Below are 25,691 nucleotides of genomic sequence, written 5' to 3'. Positions count from 1 at the left end.
TGCATCCACCCACCCCCATCCATGTGGACAGAAATACACATCATATACATAAAACAATGGGAAAGGGAGGGGAGGGAGGGAAAGGAAGAGGGAAGGAGACTCTAAACCCAACATTCTGAGACCGAATCTCAGCTCTGCACATTGTTGAGTAAGTTGCTTATGCCCTTGGAACCTCAGATTCCTAATCTGTAAAATGGAGTTGGCACAAAAGCAACACCTAAAGTGCTAACAAAAACATGTCTACATAAGCTCTCTTTGTGCTCACCATTCTTAAAATCAACTAGTAAAGAAAAGCATGGATTCATCTCTGGTGGTGAATCCTCTAACTCCTTGAATGCTCCAAAGCAGAGGAGCCAGTGACTCAATCAAAAGTGTGGTCTTCTCCCAGGAGTGTACAAAGCGCTGAGCACATACATGGTTTTCTAATTTCATAACTTTGGGCTCTGGCCATCTGGTGCAGAGGTTCTGGGGTTGTGTGGGGTGGGGGACTCTGCCGTCACCCTTCATCATCTCTACTTCCCAACCACTCTTAGCTCACTTGTTTTCCCTGCTTCTTGGCAAAGCAGACACTCACATAGCAACAGCCGACATCACTTATTCCCTCAAGCTTTCCTAATTGCCTTGAAGGAAAGTACTTAATCCATCACAGTCCCTGGAAGGATGCTGGAGAAGTAACAGAATGGACGGGCCCTTCAGTGATGCTCACAAGTGCCAGCCCTGGAATTGGCATGAGATGTCCCCCAGTAGGTTCTTATGAAGTCTTTGCCATGGGCTGACATCTCAATGATTACACCAATGGACTTTACATTCTAAAGACCTATTTCCACATGTAGAAGTGGTGGGGGGGGGATGTTGAGGGGAGACGTTTCCAAAACTCTTTTCCATTACCTAATAAAAGTCCCAGAACACATAGCTAGCAAGTTCCACTTTCTCTTTGTAAGGAAGCTTAGTTCCTTTGAGATCTTTGGCAAAACCAAATCAAAACAGAGCAGAGTCAGCTGCTTGCTCTAGAAGTCACTGGCATTTCCTTTTGTCTAAGGAGCTCTGTGTCCAGTGGCAGGCACGGTGACTGACATCCACCTGCACTGTAGAATGCCTCAGGGGTGTTAAGTCTAGAACTCTGTTCTGGAGCAGCATTTTCAACAGTGGGTGTTGGCAGCTTTGTGAATAACCACCAGCTTGGTCAGTGGGTGAGAACAACACTTTAAACATCTAATGAAGGAGCGGGGAAATGTCTCACTTGGTGAAGGACCTGCACTTGGATCCCCAGCACCCACACAAAATCAAGTGTGGTAGCACATCTGTATTCTCAGAACAGGAAGGCGGTGGTGCTGCTGCGAGCCTCCTGCCCAGCAAGTCTAGACAATTGGAGAACCCTAGGTTCATGGGAGATCTTTTCTTAAACTAGAAGGTGGTTGCAGGAATCAAGGCCAGGCACTTTTCTATAGGATAGAGAAGATTCTAGCTAATTCTTGACATGTATATACTGAATGGGTTAAATGGTCAGCACTATTAGATGTAATGATCTTTTGTTATAATAAATATCCCATGTTTTAAAATATAAGATGGACAACAATAGTGAAAAAGGCTCTACATTGACCTCTGGCATGTACATATGTACTCACATACACATGTATACATGAACACACACTACATATATATGAGCACACACACAAATCTAATGAATAGAAAGTAACACATAGACCTTTATTGTTGAGGGCATCTAAATCCCCATGTGTTTAACTTTACAGGCTATTTTATCGACCATTCAATGGTAGGACATCTTTCTTTTTGCTCAGTGTTTATGTGGTATCTTTTCTCAACTCTTTGCTTTCAACCATGCTGGGTTATTTTGTATTTTCTATACCTCTAGTATGGAAGCTATCCTCTCATGACCCAGCCTGAAAACCATGGGACAAGCTGTTCTATGTACGTTTATTATGGTTACTGATGTCCTTAGTTCTCTTGCCTGGTTTTGTCTTTTAATTTTTCATGCTTTTGTATTTACTGCTCTTTCCTGAGTTCCAGAGCATCCAGTTTCTATTTTCCAGTTGTTTCTTCCACTCAGTTGGTATTTCACATTCTATTTATTTGGTTGGTTGGGTTTGACTTATGTTTTGTTGTTGTTGTTTGTCACAGGCTCTCACTATACAGCCCAGAGTGTCCTCAGACTTAGATTCCTCCTGCCTCAGTCTCCCAAGTGTGGGGATTACAGGTGTGCAACACTATGTTGCTATAAGCCAAGTGTGGTGGCACAGACCTATAATCCCAGTATTTGGGAGGCTGAGGCAGGAGAATTCTAAGTATGGAGGCAGCCTGAGCCACATAGTAAGTTTGAGGCCAATCTGAACAACAATAACAAAACCCTGTCCTTTTTCTTTTTTTCTGAGACATGGATTTAACTTACTGTGTACACCAGGCTTGCCTTGAACTCACATAGACCCACCTGCTCTCTAAGAGCTGGAATTAAGGCACCACCACACCCAGCTTGAAAATCCTGTCTTTTTTTTTTAAGTTGCTGTAATATTAATAATAAATAAATTAAAAGTAAAACTTATCATAAAGTCTCCTCCCACATGATGCAGGCCTTGAAATTGTTTCAATTCTAATCTCCTTGTTCTTTTACATCACCTACTGGCATTTGTTGTGCAGCTCTTCCTCAGGGGCTAATGCCTGCTTATATCTTACTCTATGTGGTTTTCCTACAGCTTCTTCCTCATGGGTTCATCCCCCTCTATTTAAACTCATCTTGCAGAGTTTTTTCAGGAGGGGTGTTTGGGAAAGGCATATTTATAGCTCTTGAATGATGGGTGAGTGGGAAAGTAATTCTAGGTTCCATGTTGTTTTTCCCCAAGACCAGCAGACACTACACTTCACTGTCTAGGGCTTTTACTATGCCGGATGAGAAGTCTATAATTGCTCTCTGGCTTTCCCTTTGTAAGGAATCTCTGCTGCAGGACAGCATTGAGGATTATATGTCTCCAAGTGTCCCATGGCTACACAGCGAGCATTTAGGATGGTCTTGTCTTTATCCAGCTCAGTCAGGATTCAGTATCTTCTGGAAATGTGATTTCTCCACTATTCATCCCACTGTCCACTCTGCAATTCCTAGTACACTGACATTGGAGCATCTCATTTTGTCATATCTCAGCTGCTTTTCCTCCTAGTACTTCATTCTCTCTCCCAGACCTGACTCCCATTGATGGCTCCTCTAGCTGTGTCTATCTGCAAGTTAGAGACATGATCCATGGATCAGCAACCTCTGTACTACTCAAGAGTTTGTAGATTCATGGGCTCCAGCCAAGCCTGTGAAATCAGCACACCACTACAACTCAGGAAGCTGAGTTTTAACAGATTCCCTGGGTGACAACGCTGAGGTTCCCTGAAACTTGAGGGACACTGCCTGTTTTGTTCGTTTTTGTTTGTTTGTTTGTTTTTGGTTTTTGTTTGTTTGGTTGTTTTATTTTTTTGTCTGTGTGTTTTTCTTTTAAATAATTTTCCCCACTTGTGTGTGGTGTGCAGTGCTGGGGCTAGAAGCATGGCCTCAAGCATGCTGGGCAAGCATCCCACCACTGAACCTTCTTTGCCCATTCACTCAGTCACTTCCATTGTGATGACTGCACTCAGTTCTTTTTCAAATCTGAATTTCCCCCTTTTTTCATACTGACTTGTTCTTCCAATATAGCCTATATTTTGTTCTAGCAAATCTATATAATCATTGTAAACACACTTACTTCAAGCATTCAAATTGCTGTACTTGAGGGCCCAAATGTTCCAATCGGTGCTGGTGCTGACTTCTCTTTTTTGGGGGGGTTCACTTTTAAAATCAGGAGTTTGTAACTTTTGAGGGTCTTACTTCCAACTCCAAGCTTATCCACACCTGAGGTCATGTCTCTAACTGTAAGGATGGGAAAATTTAGCCTAATTTTTCCTAGACTATGCCCCCTAGCAGTGAGTAGGCAAAAGGTCATTCTTGACTGTTTACAACAGGGTGGGTTACTGACAGCACCTGTGAGTGAATGTGAACAGGAAATGAGCCGTGCCACACTACCCAGGAGCCCTATCAAAAGCAGACTTCCTGGGCAAAGCATGGGCTTGGATAGTTCAAATTGATTGGTCCACACTGGATGCTATGAGATGATTGGTTTGTAATGCGCGGGCTTTGTTGTAACCCTATGAAAGCTGTCTGAACCCTGTACCCAGGGTTCCCAGTCCTCTACCCCACGTGGAGTATGGCTGCGGACCCCAGTGCACTGGAATATAAAAACCTCATGCTTTTGCATCAAGACCACTTCTCGTGAATGATTTGGGGGGGCGCCTTTCCTGAGCAGGGGCGTGAGGGTCCATGCCCTCTGCGGGTCTTATATAACTAGTAAACTTTGTTACTGGGATGAAAAAAAATAATAAATATTGTTGATTTTGTGGGCCTTGATGTCTCTTTCATACCAATCTAATGCAACCATTACAACATAAAAGCAGCTGCAGGCACAATGCTACGTGCACATAAAATTTTATTTTTAGGCCAGATGGCATAATCTCATCTACTATATAAACTAAGGCAGGAGGATCACCAGTTCAAGGCCAGTGTGGACAGTTTAGTAAGAATTTGTCTCAAAATAAAAAGGTAAAATGTGCATGCCTGAGGCCACAGGTCCAATCTCAACTGCTATAAAAAAAAAAAAAAAAAAAAAAAAAAAAAAAAAACTTTATTTAATAAAGAATAAAACCCAAATAACAAGCTTAACAAGCTTAGCAGTGGTGGCCCATACCTTTAATCCCAGTAGAGGCAAGATTAAAGGCAGTGAATCTCTAAGTTTGAGACCAGTGTGGTCTACAGAGTGAGTTTCAGGATGGCCAGGGCAACACAAAGAAACCCTGTTTCAAAAACCAAAACCAAAACCAAAACCAAACTGGATCTGGTCCTTTGGATGCAGTTTTCAGACCTCTGCCTTGACCCTTGTGTGGGCGTCAGAGCTCCAAACCCCAACTTCCTGTGCTGCCTCTTCCAGCTCTTTCTAAAGCTATTAATTTGAGACATTTTTCTCAGGTCAATGAATGGCATTGGTGTCACCTGGGTTTTGTAGAAACAGACCCCACCTGAGGTACCAATGCATACCAGTGGGTAGAACAAGACCTGCAGAACTCCAAGTGATTCCAACGAGCCTAAGTCCAGGACACCCTGCTCCACCGGAAGAGAATGCAAGGAATGAACTTAATGCTTCAAGCCCTGATGCTGACATTTGTACAGCTCAGCTCTTTCAGTTCCTACATGAACAGCATGCTGATTATTGCAAACCCTTCCAATGTGAGGCAAGTGAGACCTCTTGGGCTGTTAGCCCGTAGTCGGGAAGGCAGGATCTGGGTGACTCATGAACCAGCTGCCTTTCCTGCAATGCCCGGATCTGAGAAGGCCTTCTCCCGGGAAGCCACACCTATTTTTGTACTGAAGTCCCTCTCAAGGGTGAGGAGGGAAACAACAGGTCACAGCACATACTTAAAAGAAATGGAATTTCCCCCACATCTCGCTGATGACAGTTCAGATAAAGTTCATCCAGCTTCTTTTGATAACTAAGTGTCCAGATGATTAGCGATGAATCTGATGCAAAGGCATTTATGGTATTTGATGAACTTCTCAGTGATCTACAAACTAAATTAAACCACAGTGCACTGTGCCAAGGACCTGATCGCTCCCCCCCCCCCCCACTCTGAGCTCTTTCTCTAGGCAGTGCTTAGCTAACAGTTGTGGAGCGTTTCTAATGAGGGACCTGTGAACACTATGTTAGGAGATATCTATGTACATACTACTAATTCTCAGAAGAAATCTATGAGGTATATAGTATTGCCACTTTTTTTTTTTTTTCAGAGAAAGCTGAACCTCTGACAGGCAAATAAACTCCTAATTCAGTATTATTATAGCCCCTGAAGTCAAACAGCAACAGAAGCCATGGCTTCAGGGTTGTTCTAATGCAAGGTCAAGTTTGAAAACCACTGATGCCTCTGTCAGGGACTCTCAAAGGGTATCTGAGAACCTGTTTGAAATGCAAATTCTCAGGACCCACCCAGCCCTCCTGTGTGTGTGGGGGGGGGCTGTCATCTGTGCAAAGTCCCAATGCAGGCTCAAGATGGAGAAACCTTGGGTATGGTGATGTCAGTATATAGCCCTAGCACTTAGGAAGCTGAGGCAAGAGGACTGTGGGTTTGAGGACAGCCTGAGCTACATAATGTGACACTGTCTATAGACAGACAGACAGACAGACAGACAGACAGACAGACAGACAGACAGACAGACAGACACAGATATCTGGGAATACAGTTTAGGAGTACACTTGTCTAGTATGCCTAAGACTCTGGGTTCCATCTCTAGTACTGGGACAAGCAAGAGGAAAAAAAAAAAGGAGGAGGAGGAAAGCTACTGCACTGTACCTTTTGTGAGTCACCTGGATTCTTGTCTGAAACAAACAATGATAACAAAACCTTTGTCACTCTTTTCATTAAGTGATGGACTCAGGAACTGGAGGTAAAAAAGTTGGTTGAGTGCTCATTTAGCCCAAAGTTCTGGGTTCTTGGGTTTGATCCCCAGTTCCATATAAACCAGGTTTGCTGTCCTATTATAATCCAGACTCAGAAGGTAGAGAGAGGCGGGAGGGTCTCAAAACTCAAGGCCGTCCTTGGCTATAGGAGCCCCACTCTCATATACATATGGGAGTCTATCCTCTGCCTTTAAATCCATGCAACCTTGTGGCTTTTTCTGACCAACAGAAGAAAACAGAAGTGCTGCTATGTAAATTCCACAATCTATGCTGTTTGCCCAAAGAAACTCAACCACAGCAGTGAAACTGACCCGTGAACTTTCACTTTTAAAGGAAAGCACTCCAGAAAGCAGAGGAGGTTAGCTACCAGGGTGCCAAGCAGAATGCTCATCACCTGACCTTCTTGTCTCTCCTTGACAATCTGCCTGGTACAGACCTATCACAAGTCCCCACTAGTTTATGCTCTGCTGTCATCATACAAAGGTATTCAGCTTTTTGACACTGGAACATGACATTGAGGTTTATAAATGTGATAAATTTCATTCACAGCTACCTGGATATACACAGCCCTTGGGCTGCCAGTTAGGCATGCCTTAAAACTGAAAAGTCTATTGTTTGCTTGTTGTTTGTTCTGAGACAAGTTCTCACTGTGTAGTAGTAGCCTAGGCTAGACTCTTATCTCCTGATATTGCTTCTTCAGATTCCTGGGTGTTTTAATTACAGGTTTGCCCTGCCACAGTCAGCTAAAGATAAAAATAATTTAATACATTCTTTATAAAGATAAAAAGACATGTTCTTAAGTAGCCTAGGCTAGCCTTGAACTCAGTATGTAGCCAAGCATGACCTTAAACTTCTGATCTTCCTGCCTCCACCTCCCAAGTGTTGGGATCACAGATATATGCCACCATGTTCTTGTTTTATCTGGTTCTGGGGACTGAACCTGGGACAGACATGCATGAACCTGGGTCATCATGCATGCTAGGTAAGCACTCTACCAACTAGACTACACCCCTAGCCCTTGAAGACATTCTTGGTAACTTTGAAGAAGGGGAGTTTTCAGTTACACTCTGCCTTTCTGATGATCTGGCAAGTCCTGGCCTTATGTGTTTTTATTGTTTACTCTCCACCTCTACCCTAGGAACTAGAATTCAGTATTACTGTCAGCATGTTTTGTAAATGACAAAATGAAGCTCCAAGAAGTTCAGTACTAAATCAAGGCACATGACAAAGGAGGTAGTTGGCATTAGGCTTTTGAAGCCCAAATGTCAATGACAACACACTGCACTGATGACAATGACAACCCACTGCACTGATGACAATACCTCTCACTGCACTGATGACAATGACAACACACTGCACTGACGACAATGACAACACACTGCACTGATGACAATGACAACCCACTGCACAGACGACAATACAACACACTGCACTATGACAATACCACCCACTGCACTGACGACAATGACAACACACTGCACTGGCGACAATACAACACACTGCACTGATGACAATACAACACACTGCACTGACGACAATGACAACCACTGCACTGATGACAATGACAACACACTGCACTGACGACAATGACAACTGCATTGATGACAATACCTCTCACTGCAATGATGATAATACCACCCACTGAACAGATGACAATGACAGTCCACTGTACTGACAATACTATCCACTATACTAATGACAGCAAGACAGAAAGGAGTTGCTTACAGTCAGGCAAGCTGACAAGCATTTGGGGTCCATATACCTGAAATCATACTTGTAGCTATATTTAAATAATTACAGAAATGGGTGAGGGAAGGGGGAGGTGGGGACTGGCCAGGGATCTGACCCTACAGCAGCCCAAGGCCCCTATTTATAGTGCTGTGGCCTATTTCAGCCTGCTGAGTGGCCAGACATTGCCCCAAGGAGACCTGAATGGGGACCATGGCAACTGGGTGCCTTCTTTCTGGGGCACAGAGTCCTGCTGGGCATAGGCAGAAGTTTCTATCCTGAGCAAAAAGATGCTTTGAAAAATAACAGATTTTTCTCAGGCAAGATAAAAAAAAAATCCAACAGAAACCAAGTACTTAAGGAACACTACCAAGAAACAAGCAGAAATATATTCTCATAGGACTGAATGCATGGGTCACAGGTTTCAACAAAGCCAAACCCTCACAGCTGAAGGAGGTGGGGATGAAAGGTGTGTGGGGGGGGGTCATAGGATACAACTGTTGTCCCAATTTTCAGGAAAAGAAAAACTGAATAATTTAAATAGTTGATAGTCACAGGGCTGGCAAGCCAAAATGCAAACCTCTTTACCCAGGTTGCTCCCTCTGGTTAAGAAACAGATTTTTTTTTTTTTTTTTTTTGTACAGAGGATTGACTAATGTTTTCCTCTAATCCCAATGTTTGCGAGGCAGAGAAAGGAGGCTCACAAGTCCAAGGCCAGTTCTGACTACACAATGAACACAGTCTCAACAAACAAAACTGCATCACTGGTGGGAGGGACTATAAGCAGTTAGTGGTTGCTGGGGAGGGAGAGGCATTCTCTTCAGCGGTGTAGGCACTGGCAAGATGTCTATGCTCCTGTAAGCAACCCTCATTGGATCACACACAGTGGGGAAAGGGGGACTGGAAGGAACCCAGTTGGGAAAAGGAATCAACAGGAGAGGTTGTGGGGACAGGAGGGGTGAGTGAGCAAAACTTTATATACATGTATGGAAATGTCATGATGAAACCCACTGACATTTGTAACAGTAAGCATGAAGCAGAAGACCACAGAGGTCACCTTTTTGATTCAGGAGGTCTGGAGTGGTGCCTGAGGCCCTGCCTTCCAATCAGTCCCAGGTGAAGATGGCACTCTTGGTAGACTATGAGCTCAACAGCAAGGTTGCAAACATCACCACATGGCTCCTCCTTTTCTCCCACAGAAATAATAATGTGCACCATTAGGTTGTTATTTTTTAATGTTTTTTTTTTTTTTTTTGAGACAGGGTTTTTCTGTGCAGTGCTGGCTGGCCTAGAACATACTCTGTAGACATGGCTGGCCTCAAACTCAAGAGATCCACTCAAGAGATCCACCTGGCTCTGCCTCCTGAGTGCTGGGATTAACTGTGCACCACCACTGCCTGGCTTCCAGATTATGTTATAAAAGGTATTTCTGGGGGCTCTAAGGGTCACACATACCTTCTATGGTACATTGTGGAAAAGGTCTCTGCAGAAGTGTGAAACCTAGTGGGAGATGGCTCAGTTAGTAAGAACCCAAGTTCCATCCCTAAAACCCACATAAAAAATGGGCACAGTGGCAAGTACTTATGGGTGAGAGGCTCAGACAAATGAATCGCTGAGCTTGCAGGGCAGCCAGCCCAGCCTATATGGCAAGTTCCATGTACCTCAAAATGCATAGTGAATGATGCCCAGGGAGGATCACTTGGGAAGTGGGCCTCTGATAGGAGATGTCATTATGTATATATGTTTCTCATACTGGTTAATGAATAAAGCACTGTTGGCCAATAGGAAAGGAAGATAGGAGGGACTAGGAGATAAGGAGGAGAGGAAGGAGGAGTCAAGATGGAGAGACTGGGGAGACGAGACGCTAGCCCCTTTCCCTGGTAAGAAGACCACGTGGAAATATTAAATTAACAGAAACGGGTTAATACTTAAGACAGAGCTAGCCGATAAGAAACAAGTAACTGGCCAACACAATTATATCAAATACAGAGTCTCAGTGTGTTATTTGGGGCTGGCGTGGCGGCGGGAGGAAAAACCTTACTCCCTACAGGCCTCTGCATAGATGCACGTATGTGCGTGTGCACCTTACTTATACAAACCTTAGGGACAGGGAATTTGGGGGGAGCCACCATGTCTGGAGACTACTAGTCTCCTCTACCCAAAGCATAAAACCTCAAGTTCCAGCAGCCTGCTGAAAGCTGCCTCCAGGAGTCCAGTCTTTCAATCATCTTCAGCCCCTCTGCCACACATCCCCAGCTCACTCAAACCATCTACCCTGGCCTACAAATACAGCTAGTACATTCCACCTCTTGCTTTGGCCGTGAGTTGTGCATCAGCCTTGAGACCCATGGCATCTTAGGATTATTAGCACTGCAATGAGACACCATGAGCAAAGCAACTTGGGGGGGTAGAAGCAAAGGATTTATTTGGCTTACATCTCCACATCACTGTTCAGCATCAAAGGAAGTCAAGGCAGGAACTCAAGCAGTGCTGGGAACCCGGAGACAGAAGCTATGGAGGGATGCTGCTTACTGGCTTGCTCCTCATGGCTTACTCAGCCTGCTTTCTTACAGAACCCTGGATCACCAGCTCTGGGATGCCACCACCCCCAATGGGCTGCATCCTCCCACATCAGTCAATCACTAAGAAATGCCCTACAGCTAGATCTTATGGAGGTATTTTCTCAACTGAGGTTCCCTCCTTTCAGATGACTCTAGCTTGTATCAAGATGACATAAAACCAGCCAGGACATGTGGTGTGTGTTTTGCTCACCCCTCTGAGAGCTTTCAAACTCTGCTATGACAAGCACATGCCCCTGGTGACCTGCTGATCCCAGGAAGCTCTAGAACAAAACTGAATAGAACACATCACATAATCTCTAGAGCCCGGTCCATATTCAGTCTGCCTGATCACACCCTGTGTGAGGAGACTCACATTTTGGATGCTGGTTTTGGGGTGATTTACTAAGTGGTATAATTTTGACGATAGCTGAAAAACTATTTTTTTTTGTTTTTTCTTTTGTCAGGATGCTAGGGATGAAACTCAGAGCACTGAGTGTAGCAAGCATATGCATTATCACCGAGCTACACCCCAAGCATCTCTACTCTGTTTTCTATGTGTGTGTGTTCATGTAAATGTATGTGCACCTGTATGTGTAGGCCAGAGGACCACCTCCTGCCTTTGTTGGTACCGTTTTTTGTTGTTTGGTTTTCTTTGAGATGGGGGTCTCTCAGTGACTTGGAACTCAATCAAGCAGGCTACAGAGGATAACCAGAGAGCCCATCTAACTGTCACCACCTTCTAAGTGCTGAGATTACAAGTGGGGTATCATCACACGCACCACTTTTCTCATGAATGTAATGGATTGAACTTAGATGGTCATGTGTGCACAGTAATCACTTTAATAACTAAGCTATTGCCCCAGCACCCTTCTCCCCTTTTAGAGGCAGGCTGTAATGTGTCTAAGGCTGGCCTGGAACTCCCTGAGTGGCTGAGGATGACCTTCAAAGTGCTAGGATTGCTGGTAAGGCCCTTAACTCATAGTAAACCCTTTGCCTCACACTCAAATGCTGGGATTACAAGTATACACCACTACATGAGGTTTATTTCTTCACACTGCTCACTACTGGTTTGTTTGCACTGACTGGTAGCCTACTGCATGAATGCAAGCCTTATTTCCTAAAGCATATGAAGTGTTTGAAGCAGAGCTGTCTGCCTACTAAGGATGACTATAAATGGATGAACTAGTTAACTGTAGAGTCCATTTGCTAAACTGCATGCTAAACCAGCTTCAATTAGCTGGAATTAGATGCAGAGTAAATAACTTCAAAGCAATTATAAAATAAAAAAAAACCCATTGCCTTAAATACGTAATCTAGGGAGCACACAGTCAATTGGCCAGATGAGTGTGACTCACACAAAGCTGTTTCCTACCACCCTTGAGTCAGCTGTGATCTGCCCTCACCTGGGTCCCTGCATGAGAACGGAAGTGCTGCTTTTTGTCATGTGGGTTCACCTAGCTGTGTTTCTTTCCCCAGAGGAAAGAAGAGGGAGAGAGGGCTAAAAAGCAACACAAAGGGAGGAAATACACCAGGCCCTCCCTAAAGCAGCTGCACCAGGGACGCCCTCTCTAGAAGGGAAGGAAGCCTCAGAAAGCCCCAAAACAAACCGGAAGGAAATATAAAGAAGCCAGGCCAATAAAAAGAAAAAAAAATAGAAGGCAGTAGAGCTTGAATGTGGTTCAGCAGGCAAAACATGTGCCTAGAATGCATAAAACCATGGGTTCGATTCCCAGCACCGTATAAACTGAGTGTGCAATCAAGGGGTAGAGGCAGGAGGATCAAGTGTTCCAGGCCAGCCTGCATTGCCGAGGAAAACCCTGATTCAGTCACCAACAAAACCCAGAGTCAGAACAGATGTGTGATAGATGTGTGCTGGTATGAAATAGTGCCTCTGGACTAAACAAAGAGGCAGGGTGTGTGTGGTGTTGTGGTGTGGGAGACATAATGTGGTGTGTGTGTGTGCGTGTGTGTGCGCGTGTGTGTGTGTGGTGTTGTGGTGTGGGGGATATGATGTGGGGTGTGTGTGGTGTTGTGGTGTGGGGGATATAATGCATCATGTTCTAGAACACTGATCTCAGTTGTGCTCTGAATGACAATAAGCCACATAGGGTCACATATTTAAATATTTGGTCCCCAGTTAGTGGACTGTTTAGGAAGGGTTAGGGGGTGTGGCCTTGCTGGAGGGAGGTGTGTCACTGGGAATAGGCTCTGAGGTTTCAAAAGCCCATGCAAAGGTATAGTCTGTCTGTCTGTCTGTCTGTCTGTCTGTCTCTCTCTCTCTCTCTCTCTCTCTCTCTCTCTCTCTCTCTCTCTCTGTGTGTGTGTGTGTGTGTTGTGGTGTGGGGGATATGATGTGGTGTGGGGGATATGATGTGGTGTGGGGGGGATATAATGTGGTGTGTGTGTTGTGGTGTGGGGGATATAATGTGGTGTGTGTGTTGTGGTGTGGGGGATATGATGTGGGGTGTGTGTGTGTTGTGGTGTGGGGGATATGATGTGGGGTGTGTGTGTTGTGGTGTGGGGGATATGATGTGGTGTGTGTGTGTTGTGGTGTGGGGGATATGATGTGGGGTGTGTGTGTGTGTTGTGGTGGGGGATATGATGTGGTGTGTGTGTGTGTTGTGGTGGGGAAAGAAGGGCATGCATATGCGATAGGTTACACGAGGAGGTAAGAGGACAACTTTGAGGACTAGTTCTCTCCTTCCACTATAGGTTTCAGGGATCAAACACAGGTTTATACCACAAGTGCTTTTAACCACTGAGCTCTCTTACTTAACAAACAGCAGAATGACACATATGGAAGTTCACATAAACAAAGAAAGTGCACAGAAAAGATACACAGATAATTCTGAGACAAGTGTTTATTGTCCAGAAATTGTGATATTCACACCCTGCTCTATTTACTTTGTGTCTGTGCCTGTGCATACATGCACACGGAGACCAGGAGCCAGCATCAGGTGTCTTCCAACATCACTCTCCCCACTGTTTTTGGAAACAGTGTCTCACTCAACCTGGAGCTCATCAGTTTGAGCAGGCTGGTCAGTGAGCTCCAGGAATCCTTCTGTTCCATATCCCTAGCTTTGGGACTGCAGGGATGTATGCATTACTGTTCAGTGTCCACTTCTTTACATGGGTGTCAGGGATCTGAACTCAGGTCCTTGTGCTTGCATGGCAGGCACTTTACCTACTGAGCCCTTCTCTTGCTCATCCAGACTCAAGGACAGACCATGAACAGCTCTGTGAGTCTCCTGCGCCTCCCTCCTCCTGCCAGGAGGGAGAATTCCAATTCAGAGGAATTAACTCCACAACCACCAATGGCTAGGAATACCTATTCTTGATATACTCATTCTTGTCATTTTTTTCTAGGATTTTCTAGGTCCTCACGTCATCCAGAGTTTTCTATAGCCTCCAGCCCCATTCTTGACAAGGCCCTCAATGCAGGTTTGTCACATGGAAGAGTAAATAAACAAAGCCACTTGCCAGTGAATGCATGAGGCCCCCATCGCAGTGAGGTAGCAGAAAGGCCACCCTTGGGACTGCTTATGCTAAAGTGAGCATCCTGTGTCTGCACCAACAGTCTTCATATTGCCAAGAAGTACCAGATATAGGTAGTCTTAACTTGAATGTATTTCCTACATGCTTTAAAATGTTCAAAACATAAATTTCAGCCACCCATGGTGGCCTGTCTGTAATCCCAGCACTTGGGAGGCTAACCAGGGAGACCACACAAGTTTGAGGCCAGGTTGGACTACAGAGCAAGATTCTATCTCAAAAACAAACAAAAAGCAGAAACAAAGGGCTGGCAAGATGGCTCAGTAGGTAGAGACACCTGCCATCAAGCCCAGTGAGTGTGATTCCACATGGTGGATGAAGAGAATCAACTCCCACAAGTTGTCATCTGACCTCCACATGATCACCATGACATTCATGGTGTGTGCCAACACATGTACACATGCACACACTCATAAAAGTACAAGAATAAATGTTTTAAACTTAAAAGATAATAAAGATGAGGGCTGAGGCTGCAGCTCTGTTAGTAGAGTGTTCCCTACCATGTAGAAAGCCCTGGGCTCCATCCCCAGTGCTGTATAAAGTGGGTGTGGTAACACATGCTTATAATCCCAACATGCAGATGGTGGAGGCCAAAAGATCACTAATTCACCACCCTTCTCGGCCACATAGAGACTTCAAGGCCAACTGGAGCTACAAAGATCCAGACTAAAGATAAATAAGTAAATAAATAACTTTAAATCCCACCTGTACCGCTGTCCATAGTGCTGACAGAGTAGCTTTACTGTGCAGGACAACTCTGCCCTTGAAGTGCTGGGGACTGAACCCTGCTACTAAGCTGAGACACTGGATTACATCCCCAGGCTGTCAGCAACAACAAAGTCTGAGCCTAGAGTCAGATGCTGGTGATCCCAACACTCAGGAACGTGGAGGGTGGTGCCTTATTAAGGAAAACAGAACCAACAACCACAATAACTATAACTGATGTTATCTGACTAACTATAAAAATTCATATACGTTATTTCAACAACTATGTATGAGACAGCCTAAAGAAAGATTTCTGGGAATGGGTCTGGTAGTAGGGAAGGTGTGTGGTAGCCAGATTCCCTAACCATGCTCAGTTAGAATTCTGAAAGAGGCAAATGAATTCACTGAGGAGAAATCCATCCTAGGAATTCAATTTTACCAGCAACCTGAGTCCAAATTTTCTCTTCAAATCACAAAAAGGCATGGTCAGCCACCAAGGCTTCAGAGAGGGGTCCACACACCAGCCAAGGGGGACAGGGTGTAACCTGATGCAAGCACCCCTGCCCCCCTGTGTTTAGCATTCCTTTTGCACAATCCCATGTCTGACTTTGGATGGCAGGGTCTGTGCACCTGCTGGCAGATATCAGTTGTCGGAAGGAGATTCCATCTTCCCTGAAGGACACTCACACAAACCTGGAGCTGATGTCTGGGCTCCAGCCTGCGTGGGGTTGTCATTTCAACACCCCTTTTAAGTTTCTCAAATTGCAAAGCTTTCTGAGGAGCTGGGTCACACATACCATTGACACAATGAATCCTCTCTCTCTCCCTCTCCCTCTCTCTCGCACACACACACACACACAGAGTAAATGGATTCACCCCCCCACCCTCCCAATGTCAACTTAGCCTCTTCCCAAGTGCCATTTCTAGGAGATTAATGGGGGCAGCTGTTAAGGTCAAGGATCTTGGTGCATGAGTGACTCCCCCAAGGAGCTCGTGTTTAAGTGCTTGTGTAAATCACTGAGGAGGGCTCATAAAATGGAACAAACTCATTTGTTATTCATTCTTGAAGAGGATTTAAGGATTCAGTTACACATTTATAAAATTCTAAGAGCACACAGTGCCAATATAGTGCTGGAGTCTGCAGCAGATGAGCCAGTCAAACAGTCCAAATAGTCCAACAGATACCTGTTGACTACAATGTAAAACAGGTGATGATGACAAGAAAGCAAACAGAGAGGGTGTGATCAGAGGGCTCTGCCTCAGAAGAGGTGACTAGGAAGACAGTGGAGAAAAGTATCTGTGAGCACAGAGAAGTGATGCCTGGTGCGTGGCAAGTGGAAAGACTCAATAAGTGCAAAAGCCCAAGACAGGAGCCTGCTTGATGTCACAGAGGAAGGTAAAAAGGCCACACAGCTTGTTTTAAAATCACTTTCTTAGAAAAACTAGAACCAATAACCACAATAGCACAATACTGTATTCCCAGCCAGGAAAATATTCCTCCTGTGGACTGACCTTCCCATTTAACCTTCGGAGGCTCCAGTGAGTTTCAGAGAAAGGAAAAACTGCCAGGCCTAGTAGCCCAGTCAGCTGCCCCACACTGAGCCAGCTTGCTCTTCCTGCTGTCCAGATGGGGCTGAGCCTTCTATGGGTGGCAGGGAAGAGGCTGCAATGCTCTCCTTGGCATTCTCAGCTGTCTCTCTGTCACTGCTCAGCCTACAGCCTCAACATCCTAGCTGTGTTCAGCATCAGATGCCTATCTACCAGGCTAGGGTAGTTCCTTTCCAAACAGAAAAGCCTGGTTTGGGGTGGAAGAGGTTAAATAAACCAAATGGAAATGGCTTGAACACCCATTGCCTAAAACTTAAAAGTCCTCAGAATGCCCTGTCATTTAGGCAGCCAGAGGGCCCCTGCCTGTACATGAAATAGCATGAAATAGGTATGTTTTATTAGATTTACTCTATATTTTGTCTGTGTGTGTGTGTGTGTGTGTGTGTGTGTGTGTGTGTGTATGTAAGCATGCACTTGTGCATGTGTGTGCCCTTGGAGGCCAGGAAAGGTGTTGGAGATCCCTGGAGCTAAGTTATAAACAGATGTGAGAAGCCTGATGTGGATGCTGGGAACTGAAATCTGGTCTTCTGCAAGAGTGCTCTTAACCACTGAGCTACTTCTCTGGTCTCTATCTATAGTACTATTATGTATTATTATTTGTGGCACTGGACTAGACATGCTCTATGTTTATTATTTTTGGTGCCTGTATACTACTGTATTGACTATTCACTTATTTATTTCATGATTACACCATCATTGAGTATTAGCTATACATACACCTTACTGATTCTAAGATCTTACATAGCTTCAGGAAGAAAACCCACAGACTCTGGAACAAAGGGTCACTTCTAGGTCACACACAGATGCCTCTCCCCTGCCTCAGTTGGTCTCCAGCTATTGAGGGGAGGGAGGGCCATAAACCTAGGGTTAGGAGCTGCCAACGCCAGTGGGGTTAAGGAAAGAATAGTGGAAGAAACAGTCACTCAAGTTGGACACTCAATGTCCAAGCTTCTCAAAGCTTCAAAGGCAGCAATCTGTGGGCCTAAATGATAACCCTCGAGAGTTGTGGCGTGTACAACCTACACACTGAGCAAGAGCCCACTCTTCCTATTTTCTTCAGCTTGGTGTCCTTGGAAGTCCACTGACCCCAGGCATGCCTCGGGCTCCTTCCCCATCTCTGCCTTCCTCTCTCCACTGCACCATCAAAACATGGGGTGCTAGTGAGCACCTGGACATGTCTAGTGGTTAGACTCTGGCTTCCCTTGAGTAACTTAGCAATAAAACATGGTGGTGGTGGGTGCTTAAGCTAAGGACTCCATCCACCACCAGCAATTAACCTTACAGACAAAATCAGGCAAGTGTGTAGACATATGAGCAAGGATATTCTGCATAAAATTGTAATTTACAAAGCAGACAAAAATAGAATGTTGGATTGCTTATGAGTTCACAGATACTAATTCAAGTTACCCACAGAAATAAAATGTGGGTGCATATCTCAGAACCACCAACAATCATGGGGTGTACCTTTGTGTGCTGACAAGGGAAGTTACTCCCAATCTGTAAGAGGAGAGCATGGGCACACTTAACTCTATAAAAAAACAAAGTAAAATTTCACAAGTGAATAAGAAAATTTTAGGAGGCTAAATACCAATCGATGATGTGCATCGCTTATTTTTTCCCATAATTGGTATGAATTACTAATACTCACCACCAAGCCTGATGACTTCAGTTCCACTCCCAGAACCCACGTGGTGAGAGAATTAACTCCCAAACACTGTCCTCTGGCCATCACACAGACACTGTGTCACAAATGTGCACATGCTCACTCATACACACACATTTGCACTTGCAATAAATAAATGTAAAGAGTATTTTTTTAAGTAAATAGTATGGCTGGGGGACATAGCTTAGTTGGTAGAATGCTTGTCTAGCATTCACAAAGCCTTAACTTTTGTCCCCAGCACCACATAAAACCATCTGGACCTTATGGCGACATTTCCTCAATTGAGGTTTCCTCCCTTCAGATATTCTTAGCTTGTGTCAAGCTAACATAAAGCTAGCCAGCACAGTCAGGAAGGGCTTATTGTGGCTTGTGGTTTGAAGGTGTAGTCCATCGTGTTGTGGAAGTTATGGTGGCAGGGCTTGAGGCAGCTGATGACATTGAATCCACAGTTGGAAAGCAGGCAGAAATACATGAATTTGCTTTCTCCTATTTATTCAGCCCAGGATGCCAAGCTATGGGATGGTGCTGTGCACATTCAGGGTTGGTCTTCCCACCCCAACTAAAACTCTAGAAACACTGTCGCACGTGCACAAGAGGTATCTCCTAGGTTATTTGAATCCCTATAATGTCCACAGGGAAGACTCAGTCATCACAATGAGAGTCCTGTAATAGTGGAATCCATGAACATGGAGAATGGGCTGCCAGTGGCTGGGGGCTGGGAGTGGACAAGGGAATGAGGAATTGGTGCTTGATACTGAAAGCATCAGCTGAGAAAAACTCTGGAGATGGAGATGCCAGGGGTGCGTGCACTACACATGGATGCACTTAATGGTGTGCACTACACATTAGGAAGATGTTGCATCTGAACAGTGTCACTGATGCCTTCCCTCAGCTGTGGGAGGGGGCACTGCCCCACAATGGGCACTGTACATTCACCTGGAAGCTTGCCAATGCTGCTTTCTGATCACCAGATAATTTAGAGGCTGCATATTATTTAACACAGAGGCACGTGGCACTCCAATTATGTCCTTGACAATACATTTTTTAAAAGTCTATTTTTGCTGAAGGGCTTCGTGACAACATGGATCAGGAACTCTTTAGAAGCTCACCTCTGACCTACAAATTCTTCTTCTAGAATTTCTCCTATGTTAAGTGGCCAGGAAAGGTTGCAAACACAGCTGCCCACAGGTGTCACAACACTGACTGCAATCATGGAAATACTGAAATAAGCTCAACATCTCAAATAGGAAAATGGTTTGAAATAGCAGTTACAACCGAAGAGGTGATTTTCTCCATGTGAAGTGTCTGTGCCAGTCCATATGTTAAGGCTTCATGCTGGTGATTGCTGTGTTGTTGTCAGTGACTCAGAAGTGTGTTTGCTTTGTCTGAATTTTCTCACTCTTTCCCAAAATAATGCACATTCTTCTGTTCACATGAAACATTACCTTTTGGGTTTAGTTTGGATGTTTGATTTTTTTTTTTTTAAGGTAGTGTCTCTCTTTACAACCCAGGCTGGTCATGCTTGAACTTGTGATCCTCCTAGCTCTGCCCCCACGTGCTGGGATTAGGGGTGTGCACCACCATGTCTGGCTTGCAATATTATTTTTAGGCAACACAGGCCAGTTCAAATCCAACTTTAAAAAGTTGGAAGGTTTTTTTGTTTTGTGTGTGTGTGTGTGTGTGTGTGTGTGTGTGTGTGTGTGTGTGAGAGAGAGAGAGAGAGAGAGAGAGAGAGAGAGAGAGAGAGTAGGACTGAGGTTTATGTCAGGGGTTTCCTCAACAACATTCTATCTTCATTTTGTGGAAACAAGGTTTCTCAGTGACACTCAATCTCATCCATTAAGCTAGATTGGGTGGTCAATGAGGTTCAGAGCTCTGCCTGTCTCCACCCCAACCATGACTAGGATTATAGGCACAATGCCTAGTTTCTTACATGGATTCCATGTATATGAACCTAAGACCTCGGCTTGTATAGCAGGCACTTTTACAACTGCCCCAACCCTCATGTGTATCTTTTATGATAATTGCAAAATAAGTTTTTATTTAAAAAATAGAATCTAAATCTCTCTGTTTGCAGAGACTCTTATCTCTGAGGTCTGAATGTGAGCAACAGCATCCAAGTTCAAATGAATGCTTTCCCACTGATCCACCATGTCACAACAAGTCCCAATGTCCTCAATGTCACAATCACAGGTGGCCCTTACCAGATAGGCTCTCCAGAAGGACTGGATGCTGATTGCAGCTTCTTCTTCTGTCAGTAGCAGGGAGAGGGGGATTGGTGGCCGAGGGCTGAAAAGCAATAAAATGGTCATAGGCCTGTGAGACTCCATCCTTCATCTTGGCAATGCCTTTGACAACATAATAGTCTTCCTGATTAAGAGCCTCATCCATCCCCATTCTTAGAGGGCAAAAATGTCATTTTTGATGGAAGAGTATATGCTTGAGTTAGCATTTCCTGGTAAGACCTGTGATTTTTCAAAATTGTTTCTCTCTCTCTCTCTCTCTCTCTCTCTCTCTCTCTCTCTCTCTCTGTGTGTGTGTGTGGGGGGTGGTAATGGCAGCAGGGTGGTATGTGTGCCCAAGTGTGCACATGTGAAAACCAGAGGCTGACATCCAGTGTCTGTCATTATTATGGTCCACTGTATTTTTTGGAAACAGGATCTTCAGTTGAACTTGGAGCTCCTTGATCCTTGATCCTTGCTCCTTGGATCAGCTGCCCAGGAGACACCAGGTACTGTCTCATGTTTGCCACCCACACCTAGCTCTGGGAGTTGCCCACTACCACACTTGGCTTTTTACATGGGTTCTAGGGATCTGAACTCAGGTCCTCAAGCCTTCACAGCAAGCACTGTACCAGCTGAGCCACTTCCCCAGGTCCAATCAGTGCGTGCTTTTAAATCAAGGCTAGCCCATTCTTCCTTTCAAGGACTCAGGTTACATGTTGGTCTTGATGATGTAACATACATGTCATCAACACAAGACTACACAAACACCAGCCTTTTGGGTGGCATTGTCATTTAAGCATCACATGTACCAGCTTGGTAGCTTACACACACAATACAACCATTTAAGAGGTGAAATGGGAAGATCATAAGTTCAAGTCAACCTTGGCTACATATCAACTTTGATGCTATGTGAGACCTCTCAAAACAAAAACTGAAAATAGTGGCAAGGGGTGGGGGATGCTCAGCAATGAGCACTAGCCAGCCAGCCTAGCATGCACAAGGCCTTTGGTTCAACCTCCAGGACAGAAAAGAAAAAGAAAGGAAGGGAGGGGAAGGGGGAGGGGGAGGGGGAGGGGGGGAGGAAGAGAACCTTACAGTATGTTTGGGAAAGAAATGCTTTTAGACTATTCTAAAATAGAAGAAATCAAAGCCAGGAAGACAGTGTGGTTACTGAGACCCTGTCTAGGTATAGTGTCGCAGCAGACTCTGGCTTTCTGGCTGGCTGGATGTCCTCCAATGGAGAAATGAAACAGACATTTCTGTGGAGATAATCAGCCCCTGCAAACACAGCTTTGTGAGAACCTTTCCCTAATGTTCACTTTCCACTTTTAGCCCCATCAGATAGGCTTTTGTTTGTTTGCTGCTTCTGATTCTGCCTCTTCTTGCCTAATAGCTGCTCTTCTGGCTGCAATGCTCTGCCCCCGGAGTGCCCTGCTGTCCATATGCATTGTCTGGCTCATCCATTCTTCCATTGTCCATATGCTAGAAATCAGTGGTGTGTCGCTACCGTATCACATCCCTGAAGTGACTGCCCCTCACTAGTTAAAATGCCTTCCAGAACCCTTGGCATTTCCAAGGAAACTTTGGTACAGCAGCAGTGAACTTAGGGAATAATAACACTATGATGTGCCAACACTAGCTGATATTGACTGAGCATCTTCTGGCTCCATACTAACCAGGTCTGTTTCCAAGTTCCAGCTGACGGGGCCTTTCAGCTCCTCTGAAAAAGTGCCTCCAAAGCCCTAGGGGACCAGGACTTCTGTGCAGGCTTCTTTCTTCTCAAGGATGCCCCACAGAGGAGATGCAGGGCCCTACATCCCAGCCTGTGATCTGCTTACTCACCCCTACTCCATTGTATGGGGCCACATCTGCCCTAAGATGAGGACACTTTTCCTTCATTTGTTCCAATGTGCCTGAGGGCTGGTCAGAGCCAGACACCTTTCGCTCCTGGTTCACTATTAGGCCTCTTCTGATTTCCATTCAAATATTATTTAAAACATCCTTTGATTAGGTTGGGGTCTAGCTACTTTTCTTCCTAGCTCTTGGCCCAATTTGGAAACAAATCTGTGTTTGTCTAATGAGGGTCCAAATCTGCATGCTGGAAAGCTACAGGTACGTATACAGCCTGGTCTCATGCTTGCTCCTCTTGGTATTGGCACTTGGGAAAACAAAGGCATGCAACAGGCACTCTCAAAGGCTGTGGAGGCAGAACTTTTTTTGGCCCAAGGTTTCAGAGGGATTTCAGTTCCTCATGGTGGGGACTGTATAGTTATTGGCCATGTGAGCATGTAGTGGAGAGCCATCATATCTAAGATGTCAAGGAAACAGTAAGCTAGAATGAAACCTGGGCTAAATATGACTTTCCAATTCCCTCCCCTGATTAGTTACTTTCACTCCTAAAAGTTCCAGAGCCTTCCAAATAGCACCACAAGCATGGCATCCAATATCTGTAAGATGAACCTGGGGGTACATTCCAGATTGAAACCCCAACAGCCTGTCTGTGTGCTAAGTGCTGTGCTGCACATAGCTTCTTTACAACAGAAAACGGGCTGGTGCGACCCGGTGTTTAGGGCTGAAAAGGCTGAGAGGCATGAGGAGGAGGGTATGACAAAGGGAACTCATTCAAGGTCACTGACTGCTGCCTACTGAGAATGCAAGCTGTCCAGAAACACGGAGTGACTAAAGATGGGAAGAGACAACTAGAAGATCACTAACATGGACGTAGGGGTATAGCAGCTGATGGATGATAAAGAGAAGAAAGCAAGGCCACTTGCCTAGGCATTAAAAAAAAAAAAAAAAAAAAAAAAAAAAAAAAAGAGGAGGAAAGCCATAATCACAGAACATACTCTCCCCTGACCTTACAGTGACAATGTAGCAGACTGTCATCTGTCCCAATCTCCTCTGCAAAGATCCATGTCAGGACACTTTAACAAAGTAGAGTCTGTGGCTAGCATCTGAGGGGAGGTTTGGTGGTACCCTTCTTTGCAGTGGCAATCTTCCCTGCTGTAGGTATGCTTCTCAGTTCTGGTGTAGCCAATGTCAAAGCAACAGTGTTCCTGCTGGGGACCAGAGAAAGGAAGAACTGCAAAGCTGGGGACACTAGGGCCAGGCCAGCCCAACAAAAGGCTTTGTCCAGTAATGAGCCACTATACATCTCAATGACATGTGCAAAAGACAAAATGAGATGTCTAATAGGCCCTGGAGGCAGTAACATGAGGCCACCTTTAGTGATGTCCCTGGCTTTCATGGCTAAATAATACAGTGCTGTCTCATTCCCAAACAAGAGTGCGTGCGAGAGAGTTGGCATGTGTTGAGCTCAATGAAAAGGATCTACTCTTGCAGAGAAGCGCCTGGGAATTATTTGCTTCAGTGGGCCAGCCTGAAGGGACAGATGCCACGCCATGTCCTTCCCTGTCTTGGAATCAGTGCAGCTGGCCTCGGGTCAAATACAAATAAAGGGGCAAGCCTCATCACCAGGACACTAGGGGCAAGAGAGATGAATGTGTCAATCACAGGAGGAGGCTGCTGCAAGAGGCCCCTTCTGGCTGTAGCTGGACATCCCCAGGGCAGGCATTATATTGCTAAGTGTCTCCAAGACGACTTGCCTTGCTAGCAACGGAGTGCCAGCAGGACTGCCTCCTTTTCCTCTTAACTGGGAAGTAAATGTATCTGCACCCTAAGAATCAGTGCTGTAGTCTTGAGAGGCACAGAAAACAGTTTTCCAGATTCTGTGTGTGAAGTGTAGATTTCAAAATGTATTCACATGCTTTTCCTGGTTTGGGCTGCAAAGTAAAAGATTTGTGGGCAGAGAAGACATAGCATGGTTACAAACTGGGCAGTGAGAACAGTGCCAGAGAACTGGCTCAGTGGTTAAGAGTACTTGCTATGCAATCACAAAAAAAAAAAAAAAAAAAAAAAAAAAAAGAAAGAAAGAAAGAGTTCAAATCTGGTGCCCAGGTATCAAGCCCGTGATCCCAAGCCAATCTCTGAGAGATGTGACACTCTCTTCTGGTTCTCCTGAGCACAAGTACATGCACCTGTGCCCCCCCCCCATGCATACACTCACAGACACAAACGGATACACACTAAAAAGAGCTGGGAAGGTAATCCTCGTCCATTTCTCTATGCAGTTGTATGAATTACAGTCAGGTAGAAAGAAAGAAAGCTTGCCCAGGATTGCACATTACATTTTAGATTAACTTTATCCTCCTTTCATTAGGTAAAAGATGAACTGTTCTCTTGGAACATAGAAGCAGGAATGATCCAGATAGAAATCTATTTCCAAAGATGGTACAGACCGAGCTTGCATCCATCATCATAACATTTCTTAGTGGCCTAGGATTGGGTGCTATCCACCTACTGTGTCTGGCAAGGGATGTGGCCCTCAACCTTAACTGCCTTACTCTCTTAAACCCTATGTTGGGTACTTTCCGGGGCAAAGGGTGCACTGTGTGCTGGTGTGTGTAAAAGGCAGAGGCTGACATCGGCTATCTGCCTCAATCACACGTCCTCTTATGTTTTGAGGCACCTGCAGCCCTTTGATGCTGCCTGGCTGGCTGGCCAGTGAGCAGTGAGATCCATCCCCACCTCCACAGCACTGGGGCCACGGGAGTGTACAACTGCACCCCGCCCTTTTCCTGGGTACTAGAGATCTGAACTCAAGTCCTCAGGCTTGTACAGCAAGCATTTTATAGGTGGAGCCATCTCTCCAGCACACCTCACAGTCTTGACTTAGGAATCGGCCACTGGCGGAAGTCCAATAGACCCCAGACACATGGCTGACTACCACTTCAGACAGGATCTCACAGGATCCTGTAAGTCCCAGGGTTCTGTGACAAGATGAATTTCTCCAGAGATCCAGGCAGAACTTCTGAGTGGAGCCTTCCAGCACTTTTAGAAATCATGCTTAGTGGGCTGTGATCGGGCTTTTCGCCCCCTCACCAACCTCCACCCCAGGAAATCAACAAGCAGTGATTACCCAGTCAGCTGAGTCACTGCCCTGGTTACCTCAGCTCAGCTGTGAGCCCAGATAACAGCCTACTGAACAGCCAGCAGCAGGGCCACATGCTCCCCCATGGGTGAGAGATGGGAAAGCTCCCAAAGACCAAGACTGAGGGAC

General features: G+C 45.2%; 1 protein-coding gene across 1 annotated transcript in view; it reads right to left on the bottom strand.

The window, feature by feature from the left end:
• Window positions 1-25,691, bottom strand: part of Iqck (IQ motif containing K) — a 112,474-nt gene that overhangs the window by 32,892 nt on the left and 53,891 nt on the right. Inside the window, exon 7 of the mRNA XM_051192795.1 lies at window positions 20,552-20,636. Coding sequence (XP_051048752.1) covers window positions 20,552-20,636 — 85 coding nt within the window. The remainder of the gene's footprint in view (window positions 1-20,551; window positions 20,637-25,691) is intronic.

This window comes from Phodopus roborovskii, unplaced genomic scaffold (assembly GCF_943737965.1).
Source record: "Phodopus roborovskii unplaced genomic scaffold, PHOROB, whole genome shotgun sequence".
Lineage (NCBI taxonomy): Eukaryota > Metazoa > Chordata > Mammalia > Rodentia > Cricetidae > Phodopus > Phodopus roborovskii.
Note: the sequence above shows the minus strand (reverse complement) of the source record. Positions and strands in the feature narration are given on the sequence as shown.